Consider the following 16936-nt stretch of genomic DNA (forward strand, 5'->3'; position numbering starts at 1 on the left):
TTTTCAGTAATTTTCAGATCATGACCCTTGGCATTTATTTTGCCTTTGATTTGGTTCCCTGTTTATACTCAAATACTCACCACTTCCATAAATAGTATGTTCTGAATTGCTCAAAGTGTAGACAAAGCAAAGGTTTATAATAATCCTTATTTTATAGATGGGAAGACTAAAACAGAGAAGAATGTAATTGGTTCCAACATTATTAGAACTATGACTGGATCCTTCATCTACTGAGTCCCACCGAGCAGCTGCTCCCTGCCTCCTCAATAATTTGTCTTTAGTAGAGTTTGTGTGTGCATACCGATCAGCTGGGCTTCCTGTTGGCTCTTTGCACTCTGACACCAAATTAAAGAGGACCCGAGTGCTGCACAAAGACAATACAGAAGACAGTGGTACCAACAAACAAATCGCCGTTTTCTGATTTCAGCAGAGGTGAACTATTTCCCTTTAGCTGACTAAATGCAGTGTGGAAGTAAGGCAAGAATTGGTGCCAGAGTTATTGGTTGACTAGGAGAACCTACCCAGCAGAGAGCACAGGGAAGGAGAGAACAAGGGGAAATCTCCCAAAGAGAGAATTCAGAATCTCTGAATGCAGCTTCAATCTGAAATCCCTTCACACTCCTCCTCCTCTTGCAGAAAGACTCTTGGGAACCATATTAACAGTGATGTACAGTCTCAAAGTCACTGCAAATGTAATTTACATTCCCTTACATGGAAAACAGTCTTAGCATAAATCAGGCTCCTTTGCACAAAGCCCTGATTTAAAGGCAATTTCTTATCTCTAGTGCATGTTCTCTGATTCTGGTGCTGTACTAACTCAATATTGCTAGAGCTCTGACTAGAAGATCAAAAAGCTGAAACAATTTATTAGCTCCTCTTGTATTTTGCTCAGCATAATACATCCCTGTTCTAGCTTCTGTCAGCCCCATCTGTTACTGTTTATTGTCAGTCTTTCCCCCATAACATTTTCTTCTCCTTTTTGCACGTATTTCTCATCTAGTTTCATTCTTTTCTCAATAACAACAACCTGCAGGCAAAATATTAATTCTTGTTGTCTTACTGCCTCCAATTTTTCCTTACTGTTTGAAGAATTCTCAGCGTTCAGAATTATGAGAGTTTATTTTGTTAACAGAATTGGACAATATTTTTATACTTAGTAAACAAGAATCATTTTCAGAAGCTTTTACTTAAGACATTCTCAGTAGCTTTGGACATAAAGAAGTTGACAAACAACAGAGGCTGATAACTGGTTGGTGCTGTATTTCCTCTGGTTTCCTTGGCCATTATTCTGCTGTACTATCAAAGGCTGAAAATTCAAGTGTTTTGACCTCAGAGCTTCCTGAATGGGGATTCCTGCAGTATCTCTTACTTCACATTTTCCTCTTTGCGATGAGTATGAAGGAAGCAGCTGAGTATAATCTAAAGGAGCCAGTCAGGGATTTATCACTCAACCTGCCTTAGCATAGACGGGCTAGAAACAGCCACATATGCTCCTGAAATATGTATTCCTTGATGTCAAATAAGAATAACTATGGCGTAATTCAGCTAACTGGATTTTCTATAGCATCACTGATGTATGCTAACTTGGAAGAAAATGATGAATGCAAAGTTCTTTTCAAATTTGCTGTTCTCCAAAATTGACTCTTTTTCAAAGAACGTTACAGATCTATATCCTTCAAATCAAGAAGGTTTAGTCTGTTGGTTACTTTGGCCACTGCTTCTCTTTTCCATCTCTTCAGATGTCAGCACACCTTAATGTCAATTGCAGTCTAGCACTAGATCTTCTATGCTTTATGGTGCTGCTGTAACAGAAATACAGCTTCTCATAGGTAAGCACTTATGAACTACTTCCCAGCAACACTCAAAAAGGGCATCTTTTGGAAAGCTTCTATGACTTATCTTCAGAGGTCACAAAGAAAAACAAAACCAAACAAAACAAAAAAAGGAAAAGGAAGCAAAACCTGACAGAATTACAGCTCAGAAACAGCTGTCTATGAAGATTTCCTTGCATAGCTGCCCAGTTACACAGCTGGTTTGAGTGGTTACAGAAGTATTTTTTTCTTCCTATTTTACGATCCCTTGCCCTAATTAAGGAAGCAGAACTCTTGGAATGGAGATTCTCCTGAAAACCCTGGGAATCCCGCATTTGAAATGGCAGTTCTGGCAAGTGTTCCAAACAACAAGACACATTGCTAGCTGCTTCTTGGAAAGCAAACACACAACGAAAGCAGGCTTCTTTACACAGGAAAATATTTGGGCAAGAAGAATAAAAAGTTAAATAGGCACAAAGAATGCAAGTTCAGATTCAATTCTTCCAAGCAGATATCTACATAGAATAATCTGAAAGACTTTCTTTACAACATCCAGCTCTGATAGCAATAGCAGTGTAACTTTGATAGCACAGATTGTCAAAACTCTCCCAAGATCCTGGACAAATGTTCTGACCAGAAACCTGTGAAGCTTTTGCTGGTTATACTTATCATTGCCCAAGCTGGTAAGTTTAGAATGAAATCAGGCATCCCTGCCCAGGATTCCCTTACACCTGTGGATCCTCTAGCAAATTATACTTTATTAGCAGAAATACAAGTAGCTTTCATTCACACTCTAAGCAAAAGTTGAATGAGACCTATCTATTTATTTACATTTAACTAAAGATAATAGATTTTTAGATGAGATTTCAATAAGCCTGCCTCTATGTTTTACTGTTTTCACAGGTAACAGCTATATTGTCATATAGCCATACTGTTGTATAGTAAGAGTTAAACACCTCATACATTCTAAATAGGAATATTATTGAATATATGCCACAAACATATGGTCACTACCTTTTTAAAACCTCACTTGTTATTAGCCTTACAATGCAACAGAAACAGATCAGCTGCTTATTTAGGATGATGCTCTACAATTATCTTTTATCCAACCTGGGATTAATCATAGAAACAAAAATACAGCATTTCTTATTATACATGAGAAACTACAGAGAACTATTACAATTCTTAGCTGATCCCATCTTGATGCTTTAGGGATCAAAAGGGTATTGTATGCAGCTCTTTCATATTACTAGATGGATTGTTCTAAAGTGCCTTTATTTTCCCAGCACATTTCTACAGTTGTAAGTAGTACAGAGGTATTTTTCAGTTTTCCCCATTTAAATTGACACAGGTTTGCCCTGTATCTTGGAACTTATTCAACTATCTCACTCATGTCTGACTTGATAAGTGCTTAAGTTAATTCTGAAGCACCATCTATCAAGAGATTGTATGGGGACAGCCAATGGGGCTGGAATTAGTGTCCTCAGGCTTTAGTCTCTACATGTCTGCAGTCATGCAAAGTAAATCACTCAGTGCTTCAGTTTCTCTAAAATATAATTAACTTCATAAAATATGTCAAGGTCCTCCAGGGAAGAGGGCTTCTTTCATTTGATTTGTTTGTACTATAATGGTGCTAAGAGAAGCCGAGACAAAATCAACTTTCTATTTTACCCAGGCAGTGCACAGCAAATAAAAGGCGATAGAGAAAGGGGAGGAAACAAGGGAAGGTCGTGACCGTTTTATCTGGATTCATACTGAAGCACTTAAGAAAATGAATCCCTAAGCCACCATCCTGTAGATCCGTATCAGAACCAGGAGTTAGATCTGCAATTCACCTCCAGTGCAGGGCTTCAGCTGCAATGCCATTCCTCTTTGCAAACAGAGTTTTCAGTAAAGCAAAATGTTTCTGCTTTTTCTAGATTTGTAAAAGCAGAGACACTTCAATAGCAGAGAACTGAGTTAAAGGGAGATCCACTATAACATCTCTCCCATATCCCTGTGCCCGTTGCACAGAATGTGTTTTGTCAACTCTAAATTGTAGGTATCACTAGTCATGAAGACACTCTTTTCTACACTTCAATCCGTTTGACTGTATAGATCTCAAAAAAACTAGCCTGCCCTGGTAAGAATTTCCTCTGCTATTGCTATACTGTCTCAATGAACAACACAAAGCGCTATATCCAATTTAAATTTACTGACTGTTGCATTTCCTATCCAACCACTTTTCTGCAGCCTCACAACAGCCTATTCAAAAAGAAATTGAAAGTAACTTTGGAACTACTCAAGTTGCAGGAAGCCAGCTGTTTGCTTTATCTAAAATCTCAAAAAATAATTTTGGTTGAAAGAGATCTCTGAAGGTCATCTAATACAACTCCTTACACAAAAGCAAGGCTAACTTCAAAAGTAAATCAGTTTGCTCAAGGTCGCCACTGGCCAAGTTTTAAAATCTCCAAGGATGGAGATTCTGCAGCCTTTCTGGGGATCTGTCCAGTGTTCAAGCAAGAATCCCAATGACAAAATCCCAAAACACTTCCAGTGAAGGAGAAAATGCTATCATTATGGCACTATGGTGCTAAACAGAGTCTGGTGATCAGGGAAACCATAAAAGCATTGTGGGAAGAAGCACAGGACATGGATTTACAAAACAGATTTCAGGAACTGCTGGTAATGTCAGTAGGGCAGCTATTACTGCATCCATTTCTGCTGCCCACAGGATGAGATATGCAAAAGCCTTTTTCCCCCAGTGACTTTGCTTTGTTTCTGTGTATCTGGTATGTAGGCGAGGAGTTCTGCACCTGCACGAAAGCCGTGGAATCCATGACCTTGGCTTGCCTCGCTGGCAACTTTCCCTCTGCCTCTTGGTGGTGGTAATCATTCTTTTCTTTAGTCTGTGGAAAGGAGTGAAGACTTCAGGAAAGGTAGAGCTAATACTGTCCTTTTATCTCAACTACTTTGTCTCCTTTAAGAAGTATCCTAATTTTAGAAAGTAAGACACTAAATCACTGCTTCTAAGGATCCTCAGGTACCAAACCATGTGAGAGGCCTTCATATATGTGCAGTGGAAATACACAATTCCAGTTCAGGCTTTATTTTATATTTTGCTTTTGTGATGTTCCAACTGGAAAATTTATTAGCATATTATTTTCAATTTGACATTAGCAGTCGCATCCAGAAAATATTTTGAAGGATTTTAAATTGTCTGAAATCTGCCTCCTATTCATAGCCAAATGTAGTAATGTTTCAATGGTTTAAGATGCTTTGGGTTCATTATAAAAAATGCCATGACAAGGGAAATATTTGATGAACGTAACTTGAAATTACTCTTTGACATCCCTCAGAAAACACCCGCACAGAAATTCTAGGGTTGGATACATCTGAAAGCTTTTTGTACATTTTCACAAAAGCATCACCTAACATCAGGCAGTGACTGCACTTGTTTAGCAAATGAACATATAACTGAACAACTAATCATCAGTCTAACGCACACTGGTAATGTATAAGCACTCCAAATCTTCTGTTTGCTAAAACTGTCTCCTACTGGTATCTGTAAATATACATACGTAAAGACTCATGGTATATAACAGCATTTTCCACCCAAGACATGCTATAAAGAGCTTCTCCATCAAGCTGAATGGACAAAACCAAGAAAGTCCCAGCTATATTTTTCACACATTCTTAAACTTTCTGTAACAGCTGATTAACCTTTGGGATCTCTGTTGTCTGCAGGTTGTTTGGATAACAGCCACATTGCCTTATGTTGTATTATTTGTCTTGTTAATACATGGAATAACCCTGCCTGGTGCATACAATGGAATAAATGCATACCTGCACATAGATTTCAGAAGATTAAAAGAAGCCACAGTAAGTGTACTCTTTGCTCTCATTCCCTTATTATTATTAAACCTGTTGGCCTTGCTGTTAAAAATGAAAATGTTAGATCTAATTTCTGAGATTATATAGCCACACTTCTCCTTTTGCTTAAGAACTGTCCCTGACAGTCTAACTTTCCAACCCTCTCCCTAACCGCCTGAAGCCAAACTGTTCAGATTACAAAATACCTGTAGGAGGGCAGTTTCGGGTGTGGCAGTCCCTTTAAAAAGTCCATGCTCTGACTGTGCACCCTGTAAATTGCAGTATCCTTTCTACCTGAAAACTGAGTCATACAAAAATTTAGTTCTCAAAAGGCTAAGAATCAAATCATAGTACTCCATATGAAGGAGATTCTCAGCAGTATGGTGTTATTAACTTACTATTGAAAGTAACGTACATTTCACTGTATCATTTAACAACATTGCAAGAGAATCACTAAATACATCCAAACAAATTCAATTTGTGGAGTACCTTGGAACTAAGAATTATTTCATCCATTGTAAAGCAAGATCTACAAGTATACTCACTAACTTAATGAAGTTACCGGCATTTCACACCTATGAAGAACAATGATCTGCTGACTACAGAGAGATCTTACCACTACGCTATTCTAAGAATATCATAAATAATTTATAAAATTGGTGGTATATCTGTGGATGGGTCATGAGGCCATTCAAATGGTTATAAAACTGAAAAGCGAGGACATAGTTCTACTAGGAGGAAATGAACTGTCTTGAAAATTTGCAGCTTTCAGAGATGTCTGTAATCTGTACATAGTCGCACTGTATATTTCCTATGCATCCTATCTTGATTTTTTTCTGAATAATTAAAAACATTTTGAGTGCTAGAATACAGATATATTTTATATATTCTTAGCAAAACACTCCTTCCTTGGTTTTGTAATACTAAATTTGGAAACTGCCATTTCTTCAACAGAAGTTATCACCAGAACCTAGACCCCATCTCACTCTATTTTCAAACAGTCAAACCAAATTTCAGATACGGGACTTTCATCCGCCTTTGTCACCAAGGCAGTAGCCACCTCAGTAATCCACATTTATGCATATACATAAACACAAAGATGCAAAGAGGAACAAAGGAGGTGCTTAAATTTTTTCTTCTATATTTTAAGTGCTGTTTGGAAAAAAACATCACAAGTTCAACTAGATGTCTATGGACCTGTGCCAACTTGCATCAGCTCAGAATCTAGGCCTCCATAATCATAGCTGCCTTCTGCTTTTGGAAGGATATTCTGTGCACTGCTCTTTCTTGGCTTAGTATTTCTGCAGCTGCTATTTGGATGACCCTAAAGTTATTTGTTTCTAAGATTAAATTTTTCAGACAACAAAAAAATGAGTTGCTCTAGAATAATAAAAGACTAAAGATCAGTTATAAGGAGAAGTTTCACAAACTGCTTTGTCATGTCAGCCTTTCTCCTGCTCGGAGACTGGGATACCCGATGCTGCAACAGGCTTGTGTGTTTAGTATCTCTTCTCAGGCTCCAGAGAATAGACTCCTGCTTCAGTTCTGTGTGAACACACCCTTAATCTTTCTGATTGATGATTTTTTTTTCTCTCAGATGAAGAATCTAAGAAAGAAACATCATAAGTCACAAACAGTAATGACCTACAGAGGGCTCTGCTGAAAGATGTTAGAACATCCTGATCAGTGTCAAGGTCTGCCTCATTTTATAGGGCCACAGCACTGAGCAAGCCCTAAGACACCTCAATTTTCAGGTATATTAAATCCACAAAGGGTGTCTCTATAAAAAGGAAAGAAAGATATTCACCTGAGGACCTCTTAACTAGACCAACGCCTAGCCATGTTCCTTGCTCAGAGTCCAGGAGCTACAAAGTCCTAGTACTCTGCTGTATAAATGGATACATTAAACATCTGTGTAAAACAGCAGCTACATTTCTGTTCTGCTAAAGGAATCAGCATTAAATACAGAGTTAAATAAGACATGAGGAAGTCACTTGCTCTTTCATACGCTTTGACAAGCTTCCTGAAGATTATATAACATCTCGGGGTGCACACACTGTTTCCTCTCCACACAGCACAATAATTCTTTAAATCCACATACACAAGAAAGAGTATGCACAAAAGTTATAGTGGCATAAATAACTGAAGAAAGCCAGAAAGACTGATGACTGTCTCCCATAAAATGTTTTTTAATTTTTTCATTTTGAATGCATATAAAAACAATACCCTACCATAAAATATATTAGACTATGCATCAATCAGAAGCCATTCAGCTGAAGTGAACAGAGAACATAAGTATAAACTGCAGAAGAACCAGTCCCCACTTTCTGTTTCACGGCCTACTTTGTTATAGCAAAGGGAACGTTTTGCATTTAATCTTAGTTCTGCTCTTTTCTCCCCTTCACCTTGATCTTCTCAATTTATTTCCTAGACTCTTACGAAATATATATTTAAGCATATGCATAACTCCTTTGGTAAGCAGCAGGTGCTAACCTCTTATTTGAATCAATAAGACTTAAGCACGTGCTTAATGGTGCTTGAAAAGTAAGAAAGGGAAAGTATAATGAGTGCAACTCCACTGGCAAGACACAAGAGAGCTAGAGAACCAATGAAAACAAGTGCTTTACGGTGGCAGCATGCAGATCTAGTTATAGTTTAAGCAAAAATTATTTTTAAAAATTTCAGGAACTTCATTAAACAACATAAGTTATGGGAAGTTTTAGAAAACAAGAAAAATTCTAGAAAGCTTTGCATCCCTGCTTCTGCACTCTTACTGTTCAGAGAGTACAACCCTATTGGATCTCAACTGATCCATACTGGAACTCAACCTTTGTGGGGAGCTAGAACATTCAGCTGTAAATGACCATATAAAATGAATGAGCAAGAGATTACTTTTACAGGATTGGTTTGTTATTTAGTAAAAGAAATCCATGATACCTAAAAGCTGTGTATGAACTGCAATTTAAGAAAAGTCATATTCACCCATCCACTGGTTTGCAATAAACACATGATTGTTCTTCATATATCTTTCAAATAATTAACTCTCAACAGTTCATAAAGTTAAGTTTATCTACAAATCCAGAGCTCAATAAATGGTTCACAGTCTTCAACAGGCAGTAGTTGAAAGCATCTATCATCTGTGTTGAGAAAAAAGTAGAAGTGCTTTCAAATATCTTGTTAAGATGTGATAAGGCACTCTTTCTTTCTACTGGGCCAAATATGAAAGCTTAGCATTAAAATCCCAATGCAGATGAAGCTCATAAGCTGCTTAGATCTGTTCAAAAGCTGCAGCTGAACAGATACATTGGATGTCATTTTGTAGAGATGTGTGAGATGAAATCCAGTGCTTTCTGCAGTCTTAAGCACTTGGTAGATTTAATGAAACACTGAAGATCTCATTTTGAGAAATGCTGAGTATTATTCACTCCATTGACTTCATTACCTTTGTTGAAGATGCTTGTTTAAATATCTGTGTTAACAACTGAGTAAGTGAAACCCTCATTAATCAGGGTAGACTATTTTCAGTCTTCTGATTCAGGAGACCAACACTGTTGCATTGCTCCTGACTACTATCTGCACATCTTGAGTGGATGTTGGGCTGGAGGGCCACTTTAGAAAATGTTATCACATTAAAAACATGTTTTCCATAGTGGACGATTCTTAAAATGAGCAAACTGCATTTACACTGAAATTTAGAGACTAGCACAGGAATAGCTCCTTCTCCAACTAAGTGGGAAAGGTGACAGATAGCCTGCATGGTTCTGTTCACTGCATGTCAGTCATGCTTCTGCTTCTGAAACAAGAAAGCATCATATAAAGTGTACTAATAGTCCCATGAAGAAAGCTCTCTTATGGGAAAGAAAACGTCCTGTAACTCTTGACCCATTAACTATTTTTAGTTTTCTGGTTGTACATTCCAAACTAACTTGGAACAAGAACTATTGGAAGTCTATTTCTGTCACCCGGGAGAAAACCCATGTAATCATTTCAGTACTCAGTAAAAGCTCAGAAGTGCAGATCCAACCGGTACACCCCACTGTGGTAGCAGTATGCATGCACTGAGAACTTGCCCACTGCTTCAGCCCTCACCACTTCGGGCTAAGCCATTCCAGACCATGACTGTGCTCCATGTGACATCTCATAGGGGTTGAGAAGCACTTACACCCCCATAAGCATGAATGCTGATTATTTTTCAAAAACCAGATGTCTTGTACACTTCTTGCATTTCCCTGATCTATCTTTTGGACTGAATTGACACTGACAATGTTGGTGTCATTATGCAGGTATGGATTGATGCAGCTACTCAGATATTTTACTCCTTAGGAGCTGGATTTGGTGTTTTAATTGCATTTGCCAGTTACAATAAGTTTGACAACAACTGTTACAGGTAAGACAGCCTATTCTTTCATTACTGCTTCAGAATGATACTATTTTACCTTAACTTCAGCTGGAATAAGTACTTGTTATCTTTTTATCTTCAGTCATTTATTAATGATGGCGGTCAGTCTTGTGTAGACATAGCAACCAACCCAAATCTTGAAATACTGTCTTCCTTACTGAAATTTTAGTAACATAAACCTGCCAAGATAGCTGCTGTACAGCAAAACAGAATGGGATTGGGTTAGGACTTTAGGCAGCTGTGTAAACTGTGCTTGTGTTTGCCTTTCAACAGTACCATTAAGTGCAACAGTGAACACAGGATGAAATCTTATTGGGCCAGGAACTAAAAGCAGAAGGATTCCAGTTTCCAGAAGTGTTTCTGTGCTTTGGGATAATATTGCTGATATTTTATGTTGACCTCCAGTTTAGGAACGCACTTTAAATCAAGTCAGTTTGTAAGTGTTTCATTGAATCACCGCCATGGAAAATCAATCAGAACTGCTCTGCACCTTCTGAGAACTTCCAACATTTAGAAGTATTGTTAACATTTCATTGTGGAATGAAAAAAAGTATTGCTTTAAATTTTCCCATGAAATATAAATTCAGAAAGTACATGTATTTTAAATACATTGTGAACTGAAAGATGACAAAAAAATTTTAAAGTTAAAAGGTACAAGAAAATATATGGATTTGAACTGCCTTAAACACATTGAAAGCCAAAATCATGGAATACTTCCACTGACTTCAGAGAGATTTGGATTGAAACCAGAGCAACTTTAGTTTGCCAGCTGATTATTTGCAGTAGGTAATATAACCAGATTTGAGAACCCTTCAGGTAGAAGGCTAGCCATAGCAGTCTTCCAAAATAACATTTATAGCCTTCTGCAAATTATTGTGCATTCACCTCATAACAGCTCCCTATATAACTGGGTTTTTTCTGCATTAGAATTTTGCTCTGAAATGTAAAAAAATCCACTTGAAACTAAGAAAACACCACAAACTATATGTGAAATCATATTACTTAGTTCTTAGCTTACTATATTTGTTCAATGTTGCTCTATAAGCCTTGCCTTCCCTGTAAGAGTAATCTGTAGTTTCATTAAATACTGTGTTTTAGTTCTAACCATAAAAGCAAGGTTCAGTTCACTAGCATTTACAACACTCAAAAATATCCTTTGGTCAAATAACTCTATAATGTGCTCACATATTTTATACAAAAGGCTTTCTTGAAAACAACAAACTGAAAATAGTACTGTTTCCAAATGAAGGCCATGACTCAGCACTGTAATGTCCCATCTATGCTTCAACACACCTTCCCCAAGAGGAATAGTGTCAGTAATGTAGGGTAGGGTAACAATAATGAAAATCGGGGCCAGAAAGTATGAAAATCTGTACAAATTATGACCTAGTTCTACATGCAAAGTATTGAGAGCTATCTCAGCTCAGTTTATGAGATAAGCATCATACAATCCAGTCACTAAGTGAAGAGAAGCACTATTCACTTGCATAAGAATGTTTTTGAATTGTGAGGAACAATAATTACTGTTGCCATCTTATCAGTGACAAATACCTAGCAATTTTCTTCTTTAATAACTGAAAAGAATTTGATTTTATGGGTCCAATCTGGTGTCTCTTGATCCTGCAGCCTCCCCCCAGGAAAACACTTTAAGAATTGCAGGACATAAATTTTTCAATGTTATCAAAATAATGTGAGGAAGATAATAAAATTTGGGGTATGGCACCTATGTTTTTTGATAGTGTAACTGATGAAAGGTAATCATATTTTCTTTCTGCTTATTAAAGCACTGTTTGGCATTACTGATGTTCACAGAGCCACGTCCTCTGTTCAAAAGGTCACATACAGCAAAAGATTACATACAAGACACTGTGCAGATTAGGTAGACATCTAAAGATTTATGGCCTACTTATCTTCAAGATAGGTTTGGTAATAGGGATTATTAGTACCCAGGAAAACTCATACATCTATCATAATACCATGGCAGATTGATTAAAACCATAACTTTGTACAATCATTACTATATTATGCACATGGGATAATATTTAACCTTTAAACTAAATTCACTCTTGTAACAATCTGATAAAGAAAAGTTGTATTTTTTTCAGAAAAGCCTAGCCGACTTCACAGATGAAGGGACCTCATTACAGATTTAAGGATGGTTATCCAGTGCCATCTGAATGGCAGCACAGTTTGCTAAAAATGCACTCCTGGAGTTGTCTGAAAAATACTCCTGAATATCTGCTCACATGAATTGATGAATAGTAAGGCTCTTTCACTTCAGGCCACTTTCTTGCTATGTTACGTCTACCAGCTAGGAAGATGACATTACTCTTTAATATCTTAATATTCAATATACCTTTGTTGAATTTTTTTGAACAGAATTCAGTTTTAAATCAAAATAGTAACCAGCAGTAGGCAATTTCCTAACATAGTATGCTGATATGAGCTTTTGATCATCAGGATAATTGCACAACTAGCAATTTCACAAGAATCTTCCTATTGCTATAAGTCAATCCCCTTCTAGTTCTTAGAAGTGGGGTTTTTTTGGTTTTGGTTTTTTTTTCACTGGGCTGTTCTTCTCTCCATCATTAGGGATGCTTTGCTGACTAGTACCATTAACTGTGTCACAAGCTTCATCTCAGGATTCGCAATTTTCTCCATATTGGGCTACATGGCTCATGAGCACAAAGTTAAAATTGAGGATGTAGCCACTGAAGGTAGGAAGTTAATCTTCTACTAGTTTTACCCCTTTTTGTTAACCATTTCTTTGCAAATGTGTTTATATTTGTTTCAAACAAGTGTATGAAAATCTCATGGAACTGACCTGAATTAACTAAAACTCTTGTGTGTAGATGCCTTGCTGAAATGTGAACTCTAAATGGTATTGATTCACCTTGCCTCTGCTGAACTGAGGCTCCCCAACCTCTTGCCCCTCACAAGTTTAGCCTGTACACAAACAGGGATTTACCACTGCACAGTATCTTACAAAAGTATTGCTGTTCAGTGTCATTGGTTACTGTTTTGGATGGTTCTGGTAAGCTTAGGTGTGGAGTCCTTTTACTAGTAACAGGTCACCCATGAGTTCAGTTCCTGTATCTCTCATCACATCCAAGAGTTCTTCTGCCACACAGTGGAGTCCACATCCACATGGCTCCTTCTCTACTACGTAGCTGAAAAATAGCTAGTAAGGTTGCAAATCACATAAAAGATCATTAGAAGTGGAAAAGAATGGGATATATATTTTTTTTAAATACAAAACTGTGATGAGTATATTCTTAAAGTACTTTGGATATATATTTGGTATAATGCAAATTTTCTTTAAACAGCTACTCAGAGTGTGGTGTGGACTGATGTAAAAGTCAACTTAGTCATAATTTATCATTAAAATGAACACTTGTGAAGCTAAAAAAAAACATTTAATAATACTTTTTTATTCATTTTCTATTTCAGGAGCTGGGTTAGTTTTCATCCTGTATCCAGAGGCAATTTCAACTCTTTCAGGATCTACATTTTGGGCTGTGGTATTCTTCATCATGCTCCTTACTCTTGGCATCGACAGTTCTGTGAGTAGTTTCCCTTCTAGCCAACATACCAATAGTGTTACTCCTGGCAGTATATTTAAAGACTCGATATTTAAGAGGTTTAAGAAAAGATCAAGTCTTTTACAAGCCAGAAAATAATTACCCACTGCTTTTTTATGATCTTACAGAGGAGCTGTTCACCAACAAAATACTACTATTTAAAGGTATGACTCAGTATCACTGCTATTACTACTATGAACCTGAAATAAGGTTTTGGAACCCTACTTGCAAAACAAAAATCACAGTAAGAGTAGAGTGGTTTCTAGAAGACATTTTTACACGTGCTGAAATTCATAAATCTGCTCAAGATAGACAATGTGTGAAGGTAGCCTGATTTTTTTTCTGCAAGCAATGATACAGAATTTCCTGTAAATTTAGTCATAATTTTAAAATCAGTCCAGAATATTTCCATAGCAGTTTCATGTCTAGTCTAACAAATGTATTTGCTCTTTCCATAATGTAATGACTTCTACTGTCACAGAAACTTCAGCCCAGAAAATATCCCAAGTCCCCTAACAAGTTCTGTACTGCTTTGCTCTTGCCAAAGAGCCACCAAGACATCCTGTTATGTTTTACTTAAAGGTTAATTAATATCTAGAAAAATAAAGGGAGTCTTTAAGGAACAGTGAACCATGAACAAACATTCATCATTGTTAGTAGAGTAGGGGTTTCTTACTGTTCTAAAGCACAGAAGTCTCTTTTGCAGTTCTGAATGCACAGAGCCAATCTAGGAATTTCTTGCTGGAAATGGCAAAACCCAGTGTTTCCATTGCTTACAACTTCAGGAAACTTCATTCATTTTCAAAGATGAGAAATGGAGAGAATGACTTCTGAGAATATCAAATATTATCCCACCTTAACTGCAGGGCACTCACTGATGCCCCTCCCCCAGACACTAGGAAATACAAACCTACACTAGGTCTTAGGACATTTTACTAGTGAACATTAAGTCACCTTTAAAAAAATAATAGGTACTCTGCCCCCACCAATTTGGCTCTATACAGAAATCATTCAAGTTCTAGAGAAATAATAATCTGCTACTGATTTCAACCAGAGACATTGGTTTCATCAAATTCTGATAGGAAATGGACAGGCTAACCAACTGTTGTACTGCACCAAGCACTCCACATTTTGCCATGATCTTTCAGCACCAGAAAAAGCATGGAATCCAGCCTCCTCAAATGTTAAATAAATTTATTTATTATGACAAGAGACTAGAATTCATTTTCACAACTTTTTGGTGGAGGTGGGGGCCAAACGCTTTCATTGGTGGAGAAATTTAATTCATAACCACCTACATAACCTAGCAATTTCAATGAGAACTTGGAAAATATCTTTCCTATATTGCAAAACAATGGCTAATGTTCAGCATTAACTTCTGGAAAACAAAGTAAAATTCTTTCATGTTGTCAACAAAAAACATTACATCAAGCTTCCTATGTAGTAATTCTTCAAGTCTAAAGATTTTTGTCAAACTGGATGTGGTTAATAAACGGCTAAACTGAATCTTTGTTCAGTACATTTCCCCTAGGTGCTTGTTGTGTCTGTCTTTATATTCGAAATCTCTCAAGGATTTTGGTTACTTATTCTACCAGCTTTTTCCCCGAAGTATATTAACATGTATATTATTTTTTCCAGAGTACTGTCTACTCACTATCCTGGTGAGTCACCAAAGGGTCCACAGAGAATATGTGCCAATCATGCCAATTAATGTCCAGTTCTCTACCATGAGAAAATAAATTATTCCTCAGCACACCAGTGACTTAGAGCAGAAATGTCAGAAATCATACAGTGATTGGGAATTAATTATACAAGTTACTTGACATTCTTCAATCTGTATTTACAACAGTCAGTAGCATTTAACCAAAGTTTGCCTTCTCTTCCTCAGATGGGTGGAATGGAGGCTGTCATCACTGGCTTGGCAGATGACTTCCAAATTCTGAAGCAGCATAGAAAGCTCTTCACCTTTGGTGTGTCTTTTGGCACTTTCCTACTAGCCCTTTTTTGCATCACCAATGTAAGTAGAACAGAAGTATCCATCAACAAGCTACCTTAAAACTGCAGTTAACTTCATGAGATAGAAATACAAATAGGCTCAGGTGACTATTTTTGTTATAAATTTTAATTCTTAACTTTAATTCTTAACTTTATAGTCAACTTTTATCTACATGAAGCTTCTCTGCTTTTTTGCACATGATCATTAGCTATCAACTGAACCTATAAGTCTTTGTTCCAAAAAACTGTCTGTACTGCTGTTGTTCTTGTTTGGTTTTGTGTGTTTTGGTGGTTTTCACATTAAATGGAACTGTGTTCAGTGCTTATTCCTGTGTGAGGAACTAAGAATTTCAAGTGACCAGACCCTTAGTCAACTGGCTGTTCTCTTCTTGAAGCAAGTAAGCAGCATTCACTTCTTGTGAGAAGAGTTTAGAATAATGATCTCCTCACCCACATGTGTTTCTTAATGTTCCTTCATGTACCTACATCTTATCTCTTAATCTTAACACCACAAAAAACACACAGATAACTTATCCTGAACATGGAGTAACCTGTATTTATCACTACCGTCATCCTGAATGATGTGCCTCACCAGGCTGTTGACAACTAATTAAAGGATGAGAATCACAGTGTTCTAGGTTGGAGAGAACTTCCATTTTTATTGGATGGAAGCCAAAGGCAAAAAGCCCTGTAAGCAAAGATGCCAAAAGTGTCAGAAAACAACTGAAACTTGAGGTAGCCACCATAAAAAGTAGATGTGCTGAACCTCTCTCCTTTCCTAGAAATAATTTCCAGGTCTATTAAGATTACTGAAATGGCATATGTTTATAAATAACAAAGCTCTTTTTAGGCTAAATTCCCCAATATTTTTACTCTAGTTTCCTCAAACTAGAAAACATTTGAGACAGTAAAAATAGATTTAGCATTTAAAATACCTATCCTTTTAATACCACACTATCTCTATTGTTACCTAAAGAATTGAACACGCTCCTTCCTTATTGAAAGTTTCAACTGGAATAAAATTTCCTGAAGTACAAGTTCAGAAGAAACCTCAGTGGTTAAGAATCTGAACAGGTGCCAGTGGGTGCAATTCCAATGCTTTCAAAAGAGCTAAAGCAGTTCAAGATAACCTAGCTCTAGCTTTTAAATGGTACCCGTTTAGACTTAAGTTCACCCCACCATCTGGAATGCACAAAACTGCCTAGACTTGTCCAAATGTATTGGTTCACACAGCTGAAGAACAACATTTCTAATGTGTACAAAATACAAAGAAAAACCCTTGTGATACCATCACATTA

General features: G+C 37.0%; 1 protein-coding gene across 1 annotated transcript in view; it reads left to right on the forward strand.

The window, feature by feature from the left end:
• SLC6A2 (solute carrier family 6 member 2) overlaps window positions 1-16936 on the forward strand; it is a 76059-nt gene that overhangs the window by 36362 nt on the left and 22761 nt on the right. The window contains exons 4-9 of the mRNA XM_026856731.1: window positions 4591-4729; window positions 5538-5672; window positions 9947-10050; window positions 12655-12779; window positions 13513-13625; window positions 15532-15660. Coding sequence (XP_026712532.1) covers window positions 4591-4729; window positions 5538-5672; window positions 9947-10050; window positions 12655-12779; window positions 13513-13625; window positions 15532-15660 — 745 coding nt within the window. The remainder of the gene's footprint in view (window positions 1-4590; window positions 4730-5537; window positions 5673-9946; window positions 10051-12654; window positions 12780-13512; window positions 13626-15531; window positions 15661-16936) is intronic.

Source organism: Athene cunicularia (assembly GCF_003259725.1).
Source record: "Athene cunicularia isolate RWA chromosome 11 unlocalized genomic scaffold, athCun1 chr11_part1, whole genome shotgun sequence".
Classification (NCBI taxonomy): Eukaryota; Metazoa; Chordata; class Aves; order Strigiformes; family Strigidae; genus Athene; species Athene cunicularia.